The following is a 17,432-nucleotide window of genomic DNA, read 5'->3' as shown; positions in this document are numbered from 1 at the left end:
GGGAACACCTCTAGACCTCAGTTGAGGCTACATTCCTGTTGTGCCAGCTGCTGTATTAAGAAACCTGTGTACCCGGAAACAGCTAAGATCAAGAAGCCAGTGACTGAAGCAGTAGAAGAATAGAGGCATCGGTGTGTTCATCTGATGATAAAGACTTCACACTTGGAGAGTCTCCACTCTTTGTCCAAATTTGAACTGCAGGCCTGGAGCAATCAGCTCAGCTCTGAGCCAATTCACTTTTCCTATGCACAAGTGAGACTATTTTCAAGACCATCATGCAACCCCAGAAACATGGCATAAATTGCTGAAATAGTCTAGTGACTTCAAGACCACTTCAAATAAAAGTGATTTGAATAGCTCTAAAACAAGGCAGTGATAGCAGAATTCACTAATCTGTTTCCTCTTGTAAAACAGTATTCATTAATCACTGATTCTTAAGCACAGTTGTCAGCAATAACATATTATTTGACTGAGAGATAAATTTTCTCTCCTTCAATCCTAGCAATTGGAAATTTATTTAAAATAAAAAATTATACAGTCTTTTTAGTAATTTGATTAGCAGACAATCTGGGAAATGTTGCATTACTAGACAAAACTTAGGTAAATAAGACTACTTTCTTATGTACCCAAATCCATGATTACTCAAATCACCAAGAGGTTTCAAGACTGGCTTTGGAAAATTATTTTAAGTGAGAGATAATGTCACATTCAGTTTTAAGTGGTAAATTCTTCAAAATCCAGGTCTGAAACTGTAGTTGGCTAAGTGGCTCAAACAGCACCTCAGTAAGACTTTTATTTGCATACAGAAGAGAAATAAGACCAGTGAGGATTTGGGCATATATTGCATTCATCAATTGTGTAAAGGACTAGTGGCTTCTCACCTGCTGTGTAATAGTGTCCCATGGCCCTTCCTGCAGGCGAGCCTGGTAGCACACATGAACACTTTTCCAAATTTCATCCAGCGTTAAAGGTCTTCCATCTGTGGTAGTGGGAAGGGGAAAAAGCACCCACAGTTAACACGCTTAAGTAGGCAGTATCTTTAGTAGAGAGCAGCAAAAGTAAATACAAAAATACTGATTCTCTGGAGGGAGAGGGAAACAATCACATCAAAATGTGATTGACACAATTCTGGCCTCATAACTCCAGTACAGCACAGTTCAAATCCTAACTGGATATCTGTATAAAACTATCCTGAATTCTCAAAACTGACATAAACACTCTGATCATCTTTAGTCTCTGTCACCTGAGAGCAACAACTTACTTTCCAGGTTGCAAGTTGTAAAGTTAAACTAATTATGTAAAAAAACACTTGGGTAAAAGAGATTGAAAAACACTGCCCTTCAGTAACCTAGATGACTGCATTGTTGCTGCAGGCTTTTAGTTAGGATTATGCCAAGATATTAGTGTCAACCATTTTGAAAATAAGCATGTCAGTTTTTTTCCTGAATATTTGTTTTTGACAAACAGCAGCAGGATATTTGGATATATTTTCAATAAGTAGCTACATCTTAGCATTTATTAAGTGTCAGAGACTGTTATTGTGTGATAACTAGTTTTATTCTACTGACACTTTCACATCTATAAAATGAACAAGATTTATGCACCAAATTAACATCTGAATACCACGTTTAGGTGTAAGTTAACAACAGCTGCATACTGCCACTGTTTCAGTCTCTGCACACATTTTACAATGCAGCTCCAAGTTTTGCCCTTACATAAGCACGACAGAGCAGGAGCATTAAGATATGTAGCAAATGAAGCATCTGTGAAGGCAACAGAATATTCGGTAGATACACTAAGCTATCCTCAGGAAGGTGAGACCAGCTAGATCTTCATGTCCTGGAGCCTATGATGGCAGATATCAAAGTTGCTCTGGAGGCAATCTAACACCTACTAAGAAATTTGGTATTAGCATGTAAGTCAAGTTTAGAAGGAAATATTTACACTCAGATCATCAGTGTATAGGTAATACAAAATGCCATGGATTTTGTATTGAAAATGCCATTTTCAGTTTTCTGATTGCCTGCTAAGGCAGTCCAGAACAAGTCCCAGTGCAAAATGTAAAATAACACACATTTCAATAAAAATTTTCATCTGCTCCTCTCGATTTTGCTCTGTACACCTTTGTATTTGTGAACTGTTGGAACATCCCTTGAGCAAATTCAGATTATACACATGGAATGTATTATTCTAACTTTAACTATCTCTAACTTAAACTGCTCAACTAAATTTTACATCGATAGAAATGATAGAGTACATAACAAGTATTAAGCATGTTATGGTTAGAAATCACCAGTTTTGCTTTTACTTCATGTATGAAAAGCAGTACATGTTCCATTTCAGTACAGTATTATTTTCATTTCAGACAAAAATATGAATAAATTTAAACTAAAACCTTTACATTACCTAAGTGAGATCACAATAAAAAATGTCATTGGTTATTACAAAGGGATTGCAGCATTTCACATAGGAACAAAAAAACTGATCTGGGCATTCTGATCATGGGATTTACATAGTGAAATATGTTTGGATTTAAGCCCCTTGCAAATTTTGAATTTTCTTCACAAATTTAATATGTTTCACTAAACTTTAAATGAGTTTGAAATCGGTCATTTTTTTTTATTTTAATTGAGCAAGGTTTCATACATACTTCCAAGTAAATTCCTATTCTTCCTAAATTCTTAACTGAGCTTGACCAGTTTGGTTTCCTAGAAGGACAGATGATTAATGAGCAGTTTCCACATTGCCCCTTGCAGGATGAAGACCTGAAACGCTAGCATTTTCTCTCTGCATTTAAGAAATAAAATACAATAACCAAACTAGAACAAAATAGAATAGAATAAAAAATACATTATGATCCCAAATTTGTGACAGAAGGATGAGAAATAGAAGAGTTTGAAGTTTTGGTAGCCTGCTTTCTTTTGTTGCTGTTTCCATGTTGGAATACAAATATTTCCGATAAAACTAATTTCAGTTAACCTGAGTGGATGTGGTGTTACATTTTAAAATCCTTGGCTTATGTGAGTACAACACAACTGAAGCCATTTTTCTCCCAAGCTCCCACCCTTGCATAAGTAGACGCATCTGTATTCTCTGGGTACTTTTACTCCACCTCTGCAGGGCTGCCAGCACTCGCAGGTTCAGCAGTCCATTTTGCATCTCTGCAATCCCCGCACATCCAGCTGCCTAGCCAGGCAGGTCAAAAATTGTTGCTGTTGTTATCAAGGGGCCTGTGGCACCTGCGGGGCCTAGCAGTCATTGCGCCTTGCCATTGCTGCGTCTCCATACTCAGCTCTCCATAGTGGAGCTCAACTCAGAAAGCACTGCTGGAAAAGGAAGGCAGCAGCAAGCAAAGAGACATGGCGGCAGAGGAAGGTGTGGGCTGCAAATTCACTCAGCAATGTGTTTATTTATTCGTCAACCACCCAGAAGCTGAGGTGTCTGCTGCTCGTCCCAAGCCCTGCACTAGGTCTAGCTGGAAGCTGGTGTGTCGACAGAGGAGAAAATCTGTGGTTTTGTGTAATTCAGCTTATTAAATAATCACACAGTTTGCCACAAAGAGTGAAAGGAAATGTATACCACACAGCAGGAGCTGTGTGTGGGCCAGCCTAGGCTTACTGTACCTTTTTGAAACACTGTGCTCAGAAAGCCACAAATCTGCACACAAGCCATCATTAGTACCAACAGGTGAAACACAGGCTTTGATGCAACAAATATGACACCTATCCTGCAACAGAGGCCAAAAGTACCTGAGAAACAACCACCAAAGGTTTTTTTAAGAGAAAGGTGCTAAAGGACAGGAATCAAAAACTCCTAAATATTGGTTCTGCTTCTCCCTTTCACTAGCTGTGAGCTTGAATCAATTGTTTCACCTGCACCAGCCACTATAGCCTTCCTATCAGAAGCTCAGATTGCTATGATTTAGATTGTCTTGGCTCAGAAAAATAATAAATTTTTCTGAGAAAGCCTTGTTGAAGTCAGCTGGGGTTAACTAACTCGTGTCACCATAAGCTAGTTAAGAATAGTTTAAAAGCAGATGGGCTTTTTTATTTGTTTGGGGTTTTTTGTTTGTTTTTATACCCCAAACCATGACACAACTCATTCTTACAGGACAAGATCTTAAGAAGAACTATTTGTCTGAGAAAGAACAGAGTGGCTGCATGCTTCTGACTTCAGAGAGTAAGCCTGATTTCTGGAAAGCACATCCATCAGGCTCAGCACTGTTATGAATACAGAAAGTCATGCCTTCGGGGTTGGAGGAAGTTACATTATCTCACAAGCTGTCTCTCTATAACCACTGATTAGCATGGCTTTTATTGGCAGGGACCTATCTGTGTCAGAGAGCTAGACATATTTTGAACTGGTCAATTTGAAAATCCCCTCTCTTCACTCTTTTCTAGGTGAGTGAGGCTGTAGTCTTTACTGATTCCCCTTAGTCCTGCTCTTTTTGGTGCTTTGCCAGTATTAAAGATTCTTCCTGCCTTTATAGGAAAAAGAAGCAGCAAACTGTGAGACAAATCATTCTTTTCTTGCAGGGTGTTTCCTGACTGATGCCTGTGTGCATCTGTGATTTTGTTACTGCTACCTCACTGTCAGTGCAAGAGTGTAAGGCTTTAGATGAAGATGGTTCAGGAAAAGAACAAAGTTCCTTGACATCTTAAAGATGAAGAAAAGGGGAATATACTCTGCTGATTAAAGAAAGCTTACTGGACCTAGCCCAGCCCATCTGGCTGATGCCAGCACTGAAGGGAAAGGCTAATTGCCTAGACCATCTGTCTCTAAGAGGGCTAATTGCTGACATCAGATCTCAGCAAGGGTTGGTGCATTTCTTCAGCTACCTCTCTGGTAATCTCAGAAGCCAGAGAAAGAAGGGCCTCTGCTTTTGAAAGGTATGGCACAGATAAAACTGATTTTGGAGAATAAACACCGAGTTCTCTGACACTCTGAGGTACCGAGGACCACTGCTCTGAGCTCCTGACACAGACTAGGACTTCATGAGGTCTGAATTTAAGAAAACATGCCACAAGGGAAGTATCATGAAGTAGTGAAAAACGTTTCTTAGATTTATGTATATGTATCCTAAAATCATCTTCCTATCTCCCAAAATGTTTTCAATCACCCTTCCAGGCAGTCATCTCGTTTCATCATTTTCAGCCGAAGTATATCCTTGCACAGAACAAGATTATCCCTGCAAACCTATTCCCAGAGACTACCAAAAAGTTTAGATTCTCTTCAAAACATTTTAGTTCTGTTGCAGTTGTACCTGTATCTTGTACAACCTTACATAATTAAGTTCTCTGACACACACACAGAAAAAAAGGGTCTAAAGATGAATACCAGAAAATGAGTTATCACATGCGATTTAAAAAGCAGCAAAAAAGCAGCAAGGGTAAAGACACAATGCAGCTTTGCAACTTTTGCCTTACTCCAGAAAGGACTGACCTGCAATTTTTTTTTATCACAACTGCTAGCAGAAAGGAGTAAAAACCAGACGTCTTCACTTACACAAGCTCCTGAAGATACAAACCCTGCCAAGGAGGATAAGAAAAAAACTCCACAGGAGTATTTTCTGAAGTCTTTTTCCTAAAAGTTTCTCCTGGAGTCAGTAAAAATTCACATACGATGGTAGAAATGAAGGATTTAATTGTTCTAGCAAAGTTCTTAGAGTCTATTTGAAATATTGCACATTTGGACAGGCCAGCACCAGCTGCTATCATAGCATACAAAGTAAGGAAGTGAATATTGCAAAACAAGCAGAACTATTTAGTCAGGTTGAACAAAAAAAATTATCATTTCCTAGGCAAGCCTCGAGTTGTAATGGCCACTTAACATACTGCCAGAGAGGAAGCTGTGTTAAATCCAACCTCCTTGCTCTTCTGCTGGGGAAGACAAGACAGGGCAGAGCTGTGGAAACACTGAAAGGATTATAATTCACCTTCACCTCTTGCAACATGCTCTAATTAGCATGAGGATCAGTATGGACAGGATTCAAGAGAAACCATGAGTAGCTCACAAGAGACTTGTGAAGAACCATTCTACTAGTTAATCTGCAAACAATAGCAGGAATTTAGAGTGGGAAATCGATGCAGGTCTCAGAAGATTTTTCCCTGTCTATTTCAGATTAAGAATGCAGTGAGCATTTCTAGCTGTCTAAGAAACAAGGTGAGGAAAGGAATCACTGAAAGACTGTCACCCTTGTAAGGAAAAAAATATTAGGGCTTTGCCTAGTTTTCTACATAAGATACTCAAAGCAAGACAAAAGATACCCTTCTGAGATAGTTTAGGGAGCTGTGACTGCACGTTTCTGGAAACCCCATGCTGAGGCCTTCAGATAGCACTGGCACAGGCAGGTAAATTATTTGCAGTTATGACAGAATGTTTTGTTTTCAAAACTAAACTATCCGGAACTACAACCAGAGAATATTAGATGAAAACATTCTTGGAGAAGTACTTACTACCAGTATTTAGTAACTTTCTTTCTTCAAGAGTTAGAGAATGTTAGATGTTAGAAGAAAATGTTAAATACGAAAGACAAGCTAGATGGCTTAAGGAATTATCTGAAAAGATCATTGTTCTCCATCGTGAAAGGTTCCCAAGAAGCATTTTAAACCACAATCTTAGTTGCAAGAACAGTAACAGATTTGTACTGCAAGGGGAGCTGTTGGCACGTAATACTGCAACTGTGCATTAGATCATCCACTAGCTTCTGTAATATCTACTTCCAGATATAAGGAGTCATGTTTCAACACCTCCGATTCCCTGATGCTGACAAGCTAAACAACTTGTTTTGTCTCTGGGAGCTCTTCTCTGGTGATTAACTGCTTATGGTGAATACTAATTATATGAAAGTACAGTATAGTCGAAATAGTGTCCTATTTCTTCTACCTGCAGCATCTCCATCCTCTTCTGTAGAGACTGTGTGCTATTAATTCAGCTAAAACCGAGATGATGACATTTTTCAGGACCACAAATAGGTTAAGCTGTCTCTTTCAAGCAAAACTTCCCTCATCCTTCTGTCTGCACAATAAGTTTAAAAGCAAAACACTGCACATTTATAAATGCTTGCAATAGAACAGAAATTTGCAGCAGGATGTGTGCAAATGAGTTCTGGTGGTGGAAGGCAGAGCAATGTCCCCTATTCCCCATGTCTCAGTTTGAAAATTTGCCCCAAATTATCCACTCCTGAAACTGCACCTCTGACTAAAATCTTTTCACCAGGGAATCTATGAGAATTTGTTCTTCAATTTTAAATCTAAAGTGCCTTTTAAAACGCTAACATTGCAAAATTAGAAACCATTAAACAATATAAGGCAGAGAGTGATTAAATCTACCAAACACATTCAAAGCAGCTTAAGCTACTTTTTAATTAAAAAGAAAAAGATATCTCTGGCAACATTCAGACATCTTTATCTAGATAAAGTTAGGAGATTATTCAAAACACAAAAGATGCTGATGCTACCACGCAGGAGACTGAACAGAATGACTTGAAGATTTCAAACCTTCAGTCCTTGGTACACAGTTGCTGGGTACAGAGGAAGAAAGCACAGCCAGTGCTGCAATATGATCACTCTATGCTTGCTGATTAAATAAGTGACACTAACACTGGCCTTGGAGGGAGGCTCTGTGTTCCTCCTTCCTTCCTGACAGGATGGTGACTGAAATCACAGCGGCTGTAGCAATTCAGTAATGCATAACAAGATGTACATTTTAGGAGGAAACAAAATCTGTTAGTTTCAAAAAATAGTTTTCATAAAGAGAAAAAGGCAATACTTTATCACTATTATTTTTTTTTTTAAATGAGCAAAGTTAAATAGAAAACAACATACATATTTAAAGGTATACTTAGCCCCAGCCTTGGAGCTCAAATTCAGGCTTCAGAGACACACAGCTCTGCTGAAGCACTGTAATTATGTCCACTTATTTCATAGCCAAATTCAGACCTGCAGCTTTAAGGATTTTGTATTCATTTAAAGAAACGAACAAGAAAAATGACCAGTAGTTTTAGTCAACCACAGGCAAGACGCCAGGAGCCAAAGTTCAGCCTCCTTCAGGCTGAGATGATATCATCTATTCCAAGGTCCTGAAGCTCTCTGTCTGGAGTATTACAAAATTTACTGGTGAACAGCCTCATCTCTTACTTTCTTATTACACATGATCATTACTCTGTTTCTCTGTTTAATATAAAATTTTAGTTTACAACATCTATAGCACCTGATATATTTTTCTACACTGCTGTTTAACAGAAAATGGGTCTTACCTAAAAAGCAAGCCCTAAAATAAAGCACAGGTACTTGGTAGCTGCTGGAATACAAGACATGATACTCATAGCGAATTACTTCTTCTGTTGCACAGACTCCAGCTACTTGAGAATCATCCAAAGATTCCTAAAACAATAAAACAAACACAAAATTACATAAAGTTTTGTATTTCTATCAAGAGGAAATTGATTACAACTGTTATAACTAATAAACATACAGAACAGAAAAAAATAGCAATCACCCCTTTCACAGCACTAGAATTTTAATACAAGGAAGAAAATCACAGAGGTCCAAACCCTGCAAAGATGTGTTACACTTAACTTTTAAAAACTGTGAACTCTGTGTCAGCACTTGCAGAATCGAGGCCTTTCTAAACGCTGGCTGCTTATGCGGGCAAAAGAAAAAGGCAAAGCTTTCTTTATGGCAGAGTACTTGTACATAGGGTAACCAAATCTGCACCTCTTCTGATTGCCATTATTATAAACCATTTTAAAAGTGTACTCTTGGTTTTGCCTGCCAAAGGATGAATCAACAGTATTCACCAAAAAATCTTTGTTCTTTTTTCTTTAAGGGTTTTTTGCAAAAGTCTGGTTTTAATAATAACACTTCCAAAAGTGGAGACCGTTTTTTTCTCTGGTTACTGTATATTTTGGGTGCAAAGTAATTAATATATATATTGCAGGCCTGAAATAAAGCTGAAGAGATGGAACTTGTTGCATTAAAATATTTTCCAGCTGGAACAAAAATCTCTTAGCATGTGTATTAATTTTCTTAATTTCAAAATGATATTTAAATTGTGCTAAGCACCCAGCTATTTTGACTTTTCTACAAACTGCCAATTCTTCACAACTCTGAAATTGGAGACGTTAAATTACTAATGCCATTAAGATTAAATGTTAGAACAAACTTTCCAAAAAGACACTATGGGTGTGTACTTGTTCGGTTTTCAAACCCCCAAATTTTCATGCATGAACTAAGCAATGATAATGCCCCACAGGTTGGGCGTTTACTCCACAAGATTATTATTGCCAACCATGAATATTGGTTTGCTGTTTCTGTCCACGCACAATGAAAAAGACTGAATGAAAAAGAGGAATCAGCAGATCCCACAATAGCTCAACACACAAGAAATTCAAAGAATTTTGCATTTTTATCTCACATTGGCAGCTAAGCCATGAATCAATCTATGAGGTGGTACAGTAACAGATAAACTATAGCACTAATAACATGCCAAACACTTTTTTTTTTTGTAGTCAACATAAAAGATATTTCCCCCACATTTAGTATACTAGATTACCAGCTGCAGCTGAATGAAGACCATGAATGAAGAACCCAGACTGTGGGAAGCTGCAGACCAAGGTACTGTAAATACAGTTTTGGACATGAAATGACAAAATCACAGATGGCCAGAGAATAGAAGGTTTCTGGGAAGTTCTGTGCAGCTGCACCCCAAGAAACAGGTATATGAAGCACTGAAAGGGAACATTAAAGCAAATACTCTCCATGTTAACCTACTTATAAAAAAATGTATGAAGGGATACTAAAGACAACATTCCAGAAGGGACAATAATAATTGCTGTATCTGACTTCGTAGGACAGGTGAAGGTAATTATGCCATACCTGGTTCCTATAAAACCTTTAACAGACTAAGAAAGACAACTTTTCCTCTTCCTGCATGTCAGAACATGTGATCAGATGTCAAATACAGCAGAATACCATTAAAATACATACATCCTGAGGAAAAGACAGACTCTCTACAGTAAACAATGTTATTCAAATCTGTCTTTTTTCAGTGCTTTAGTGTGAATAATAAAACAAAGAAAACCAGTAGCACGTGGTAATGGAAATGAAAAAACAACTTGGCTTTTGAGTTCATACAGGTAGGAAAGCAAAAGAATCCACATTCAGAATGGAACCTAGATTGAAATCTGCAAAACCCTTTTGGATCAGCCTTTTGGAATCAAAACAATGCTGCTTTATAGACATCAATTCTGCATCATCTTATGCTTACCTTGTCCTAAAAACTGTTGGAAAAGGCAGGACTACCTGGACATGTATTAAATACTGTTGTTCAACCAAAAAAGCTTCATGTACACACACACTCCTCTGTGCTGCTTTGTGTATGTAAGGTTAAATAATTCTAAACCCTCACATAAACATTGATTCGTGTTAATTTTAGACCAATTGATAAAGGAGTCATACTCTTTACTTCCTGCAAATACCTAAGAAAATAAATAACTTAAACTCAAAAATTAAATACTCAAAAGCTGCATACCCTTAGGGAAAACATGTTTTGTAAATAACCTACTTACCATCTCAATAAGTAATAAATTAAGCTAAGAATAACTTTGTCATCAAGAATTGAGACTGCTAGGTTAGCAAGGATTTCAACTGGTAAGCAACTTCTGTTTTCATTTTTGGTATGAGGAAAAGGAAAGTAAAGGAGTCAGTCAGTACCTCCAATTTTATCGTTCCTTAAGAAGGCCAGAGAGAAAACTCTCTTGAGAATTCCTGCCATTACCAGGATATTAGACAGTGGGCCACTTACCAAAACATCCTATTACTTCCAGAGAAAGCTGATTTTCTGCAGAAGTGGCCTTCCCAGAAGATGTACGTAGTCTGATGACAGGAGAGGCAGCAGACAAGGGAAGAAGGCTGTATAAACAGCTTTGCTCTAAACAAATTACTGCACTGGAGAGCAGAATGTTTGTGCACACATTCATTTTGCATTATCCCAGACTTCTCTGACTGATGGTTTAAGCAGTGTCTGAAATCAAGTACTCTGCTTTATGCAGAGCTGGAAGAAGCCTTGAAACTGACATTCTTCTGCTCTGTTACAAGATGGACTTGGGTCTACTACAACATTTCTAAGCTTATTCAGAACAGTTTCTGATAATCAGATCTCTTTTCGTGCCATTTCTAGTGACAAGCGGGTGCATTGTATTTGAGATCTGCATAGAAAGACAGATAGCTGAATCCTTCTTAGGGCTATTTCTAATCTCCTTTCCTTTTGGTAAACGGTAGTGGCAAGACTTCTTACATAAAAAATGCAGCACTGATGTGTAATCCTGTACTTTACAGCCTCTGTACGTATGATGCATAGGTTTTATCCAAGGAAAGTACATCTTGGAGCCTAAACGTTCTGATGGTATCTCTCTCACTGATGAGATGAACTTTGCTGATGAGAGGAATAAAATCAGTACAGTCACTTTAGGCGATCTCTGGAACATCTAAAAATTATGCATGGCTGAATAAGGCCACGGAAGCTCAGAGAGTGTTACATCAGCCCAAAGGAAGAAATATAATTTTTTTCCTCTTTAACCAGCTACTGGTAAAGCCATAAACATAAAATGTAGCTGTAACTCATTAAAAAAAAAAAAAATCACAGAATTTTCTTTTCACTTGATAGCCTATTCAATTTTTCTTCAAGTAATTGTTCTACGTTCCTTTTCAACATATACAGATGTTCTATCTCTTTCAGCTAATACAAAATTTTAGTTATTCTAATAGCACTGAAATAAATTTTAACACTGGGAGATTGCATAACTTTTACAAAACATTCATACATGTACATGAATAAGAAAACAAATTCATAATTTTGCTTTGATCTTGTCAAGACAAACACATCTGCGTAAAGAAAAAAGTTTATTATTGTGTTTACAGAAAATGTTTTTTGACTAACTTGCAATCGCTAAAGATGAGATGAAATAACTGCAATAATTTTATTTCCCTTTTTTTTTCTTTTTTCTTTTTTTGTTTCTTTTTTTTGTTTGTTTTGTTGTTGTTGTTGTTGTTGCTTTGTTCTTTCTTTTTTTTTTTTGTTTCTGCATTGCAATTTGCTTGCATGGTTGCCATGCTTCACATTAAAACTGTGAATCCAGGACTCACCAACTGTTTCCTAAACAAATTGGGAATTTGTCATCAGGAAGCATCTGCTACTCTGTTGCTCTCATGTAAAATCATTCTTGTGCTACTATAATGGACTGCTGAGCAGATGTTTAAAAGCAATGTATCTATTACAAAAAAGATAAGCAGCAACCAACTAATTAATTATATTAGTTCCATCATAAATGAATTATCACTAATTTTAATTGATATAAAATTGTTCTCAACCTTTAAGTATCCCCTAAGCAAATTAAGTTGATTTGTCCCTTTTAAAATGCTAAATTATTTAAATCAACAGATCAGAAATGACGCTGCACATCACTCTGAAGGCAAAGTAATGTGTTTGCACTATTTCCATTCCTCCTGATGAAGACGACGAGTCAACAACCGCCGGTGACATCTGGGAGCAGGACAGAGCCTCTGGTGTGCTCTGATGCTGCTGCATGCAATCGCAGCAGGCACGGGACAGGGCAGCTTGCTCCTGGAGGGAGGGCTGCAACAGAAAGGGAAGGGACAGGAATGGGCAAAGTGAAATGGAAGGAGGCAGATGCACCTGATGGAGAAGGGATTTTCCTCTGCTGACGCCTCATATTTCCCTCTCTTCACCTCACACACAGAGACTGGCTGAGCCAGCATTCCTTTCTCAGCCCAAATTCTCTTTGAAATGCTAACACAAGCCCTAAAGTCTTTTGGGGGGGGAACAGGGAAGAAGAAGTGGTTTGAACGACAGCAGGCACACTCCTCCTGGATATCACATCTACCTTTCTCCCAGTTCCCATGTTCTTTATCTCTGTTTTTGGCATCCTGACCTGCATTTCCTCCTGCTTCCTGGGAGCCTCATGGGATTCTCCTCACACACAAGTGGGGCAGGATGGGGCTGTGGGCAGAGGGGGGAGGAAGAGAAGACCAAGGACCAGACGCTGGGGCCAGCAGCCTCGTTACTGCGGGAAAACGAGATGCAGTCCAGATTAGTAAGAAATTTGTTTTCATTCCTTAGAATGTATTTACACTTAATTACATTTTGACCTCCAAACTTGAAAACAAAAGTATCACACATGTACCTCTTTAACTATTCTTCCAAAAATGACTGTGAGCTCCCGTGTGAAACACAAGAAATCCACAGAACAGCTCCCCTCTCAGTCCAACACTTTCCCTGTGGCAAAACATGAAAACTGAATGGCAGGACAACGTTCATCAGACAGAATTAAAGCAGAGCTTAATGTGGAGGGTGCGGCAGCACGGTGAGATTGTATCTGTATTCTTTATTCTTCCCCCTGGGTGTTCTCCACCTCTATTAGGATCGCGTCTCCCTTCTTTGCCTGCAGCCCCACCATTCCAGTCTCTGCAGGTCACCTTGCTCATGATTTCGTACCTCTAGCACAGACTCTCGCATCATCTCAGGGCAGTGAGGCCCTGGTTCAGCTACCCAGTGAGCTGTGGGTGTCCCATCCCTGGAGGTGCTCCAAGCCGGGTTGCGTGGGGCCATGGGCAGCCTCACCTGGTGAGAGGCAACCAGTTCACAGCAGGGGTTGGAGCTGCGTGGGCTTTAAGGTTCCTTCCAGCCGAAGTCATTATGTGATACTATGGTCCCCACCATCATATAGACCCTGGCTGCAATGGCTGAGCGAAGGCTGAATGAGCCATTGGCCTGGACTCTGCTCCCAGGACATCAGAACAATCCCTGATGTGGACACTGCAACACAACCTACAAAATGCAAAAAATTCCCCTGTATAAACAAGGGAAATTTTTTCCCTTGTATAAGCAAGGGAAAATAAAAAAAACTTTTAAGAACCTCAAAACCACTGCAACACATGTTCTTTATTTTAATACAGTAAGAGAACTTCTGTTTGCATTTTGTGATTGTATTTTCCTTTCAACTATCAAATCCCCACATTACACTAAGATTCACAGGCTCTAACACACTTACCTCACTGTATCTATTCCATAAAAATATATAAAAATGTGGGCATTTTCCTGAATATGTTAAGTATGAATGGTGTAAAAAATGTATTTGCCAACAGTTTCACATCTTCATAATCATTAATAAATTGCATTTTTATCTTAAGCACATACTAGGAATCCAGCAGTCTCTGTGTGCTTTCCAGGGCAGTCATTGTTAATGACAGACAAATGACAGACAGATAAAAGTACAACAAAAGAGACCCGTGGAATGACAAAGTTACCTTATGGATTTATTTCCTGTAAGTAGCTATAGAATGCTCCCTACTGTCTTGTGTTTCTTCAAATTCAATTAGCCAGGTGAAGAACCTAGCTAAATACTGCCCTTTGGTAACAGAAGAAAAAAGTAACCCTGACTACAGTCAGAATTCTGTTCTACAACACACAGCCTCCTGGAGAAGCTACTAAGTCACCTATGGAAAACAGACACGGATTAAGGTAAACAAGGAATGGATTCCTACAGGCACATGGATCTAGTAAATAATTCATTTCCCAAAGGAACTTCTACTGCAAATCAGCACCCTGACTTGATGCTGCTAAAGAATCCAGGGATTATTAGAATGGTTGTTTTTCCCCAAAATACACAGGTTGCTAACAAAAAACACAGCCTTTCGTCATGCAAGGCATACCAAAAGAACAAATCCAACAGTTCCACCCCAAAAAGATGCAGCACATAAAATTTTAGTAGTCCCTCATGCATTAACAATTGTTTCTAATGGCTGGAAATTAGATTTGTCTTTTGATTGCTTTAAAACTGTTATCACAAGTGAAAGCAAAATCTATTCAAGTGAAAGAAGCAATGGACCATGAAAACAGAACTGTTTTGAATTTTTTTTTTCACTACATATAAAGGTAGGTAATTCTTTCAAAATCAACCCTTCATTCTTTTCCTGTTGTCACATTCCAAATGCAGAATTTGGTGGCTCCTCTCCTTCCCCTGAAGAGGTATTTTCTTTTTCTTTTAAAATATAAAATATGGCTTACGTAGAAAATCCCTCCTGGTAGAAATCACAGCACGCACAGCTAAGTGCTGGGTGAGAGGCTAGCTAAGCTGGCAATGCAGGAGGCATGTCCTATGCCATGGACATGTATATATGGTCTGATGTGTGAGCTGAAGGCATGCATTTATGTAAATTCCCTCCAATGAACAATACTCATTATCAAAATTCTTTCTCCAAGCAAGCAAACTCTTCTTTTGCAGGATGTATGGCGAGACAAGAAGGCCTTTAACATGGTCCCTCATAGCATCCTTCTCTCCAGGTTGGAAATACATGAATGTGATGAGTGGACTGTTTGACAGATACTGGTCAGACACAGGAACTGGTTACAGGATCAAACCCAGAGAGTGGTGATCAATGCTTCAATGTTCAGAGGGTGAACAGTGACAAGTGGTGTCCCAGAGGGATCAGTACTGGGATAGGTGCTCTTTAATATCTCCATCAGTGGCATTAACAGTGGGATTGAGTACACTCTCAGCTTCTTTATGGATGGCACCAAGCTGTGGGTGCAGTCAACATACTGAGCTATTGGATGCCATCTAGAGGGGTCTAGACAGACTGAAACTGTGGGCCCAGGAGAATCTCATGAGGTTCAATAAATGCAAGTACAAGGTCTTGGATCACAGAAATCTCCACTATCAGTACAAAGTGGGAGATGAAAGGAATGAGCACAGCTCTGCCAAGAAGGTCCTGGAGATACTGGTGGATGACAAGCTGCACACAAGCCAGGAATGTGCCCTTGTAGCCTAGAAAGCCAACTGTATCTTGGGCTGCATGGCCAACAGGACAAGAGAGGTGATCCCAGCCCCTCTGCTGTGCACTGGTGAGACCTCACCTGGAGCACTATGTCCAGATGTGGAGTCCTCATACAGTGGAGATGTGAATCTGTGTGTGCAGAGAAGGGCTGCAAAAATGATTAATGGGATGGAACACCTTCCCTACAAGGACAGGCTGAGAGAGCTGGGGCAGCTAAGCCTGGAAAAGAGAAGGTCCAGGTATGCGTGGGAGGACTCTTTCAGTATCTATGGAGGGGGGTATTAGAAAAAGAAGACAAACAAACAGCAGAGTCTCTTGAGACAGTAAAAGAGGAAATGGTTTCAAACTAAAATAAGGGAGATTTAGAAGGGATATAAGGAAGAAGTTTTTTAAACTAAGGGTGGTGAGGCACTGGCACAGGTGGCCCAGAGAGGTGGTGGAAGCTCTATCCTTGGAGACACTCAAGGTTAGGCTGGAGGGAGGGGGCTCTAAGTAACCTGATTTGAGCTGTAGGTGTCCCTGTTCATTACAGGGAAGTTGGAATATACGGATTTTAACAGTCCCTTCCCACTTAAATGATTCTGTGATTCTATGAAGAAGCAGCTGGAGATGGTGGTGTTCCTATCTCTGCCTTCTCGCCACCAGCCTTACTGTAAGAATTACCATGCAGCACAGATGAGGTGCGGGGATCACTCTACATATGTCCAGCTGCAGGAACAAAAGCCTCAATCTTACTCTGGGTAAGCAGTGCAAACAACAGGACAAAGTCCTTCTCTTGAATTTTGTACAGAAAGATATAAACAAAATTGCAGCATATTCTCATTATTTTTATTATCTTGAATTTGTACAGATTATAAGAAGTTACTACAAGACTTAGCATTATTATGTAAGCTTATTGCTTTTTTGGACCTAACTGCTTCCCGAATTGAGCTCTATGCTTCATAATTGTATGCTTCATGATAGGCAAAAGAAAAAAAATACTGATACATCAGAAGAGAAAGGTAACAGTTCAGCTGTATTTTAGGTCAGTTTTATCTTTTTAGAACAAGATTATTATTTCTGCATTGAGAAGCTCAGCAGCAACCCAGTTTTGGACACAGTTAATTCAACAGGGAGACTGACAGAAATTCCTGCAGCTCTTTACTTTACAGAAGACAAATTCAAATCCTCATTAATTTCTCAGATGGGAAACTGTATGAAAATGGTGCCAAGACTGACAGTGTTTAGCAGTAATTGAAGTGAAAAAGTTACAGACAGAAATGCTCAAATTGTCACAAAATCTGGCACGACAAAAACAAGAAATTTAAAGTTACAGGTTCTGATTACGAGCAGCTGGAAGGGAAACGATGATGGCGAGGTCCAGAAGCCGTGTGCCATGCAGAGCCCCTAATTAAGTGCATGTCTGTCAAAATGGTACTGCTTGGCCATAAGCTGTACTGTACAATCACAACAATTAGAAACCATGCTCATAAACCAGGTAGCTTAATAACAACCGACTCATTTCAATATGAGCTCCTATTAATTTAAATATACATTAAGCCTGAAGCACGTACATTACTATCTTAAGACAATAGG

General features: G+C 39.1%; 1 protein-coding gene across 3 annotated transcripts in view; it reads right to left on the bottom strand.

The window, feature by feature from the left end:
• The window catches only part of ATG10 (autophagy related 10), an 81,760-nt gene that overhangs the window by 19,767 nt on the left and 44,561 nt on the right, over nucleotides 1-17,432 (bottom strand). For all 3 annotated transcript variants that reach the window (XM_052700550.1, XM_052700552.1, XM_052700551.1), the window contains exons 4-5: nucleotides 8,258-8,384; nucleotides 882-979 (exon numbers count right to left, since the gene is read on the bottom strand). In XM_052700550.1, the coding sequence (XP_052556510.1) occupies nucleotides 882-979; nucleotides 8,258-8,384 (225 nt within the window). The remainder of the gene's footprint in view (nucleotides 1-881; nucleotides 980-8,257; nucleotides 8,385-17,432) is intronic.

Source organism: Tympanuchus pallidicinctus, unplaced genomic scaffold (genome assembly GCF_026119805.1).
Source record: "Tympanuchus pallidicinctus isolate F22 unplaced genomic scaffold, pur_lepc_1.0 scaffold4, whole genome shotgun sequence".
NCBI lineage: Eukaryota > Metazoa > Chordata > Aves > Galliformes > Phasianidae > Tympanuchus > Tympanuchus pallidicinctus.
The sequence above is the reverse complement of the archived record's forward strand: the minus strand, read 5'-3'. Positions and strand labels throughout refer to the sequence as shown.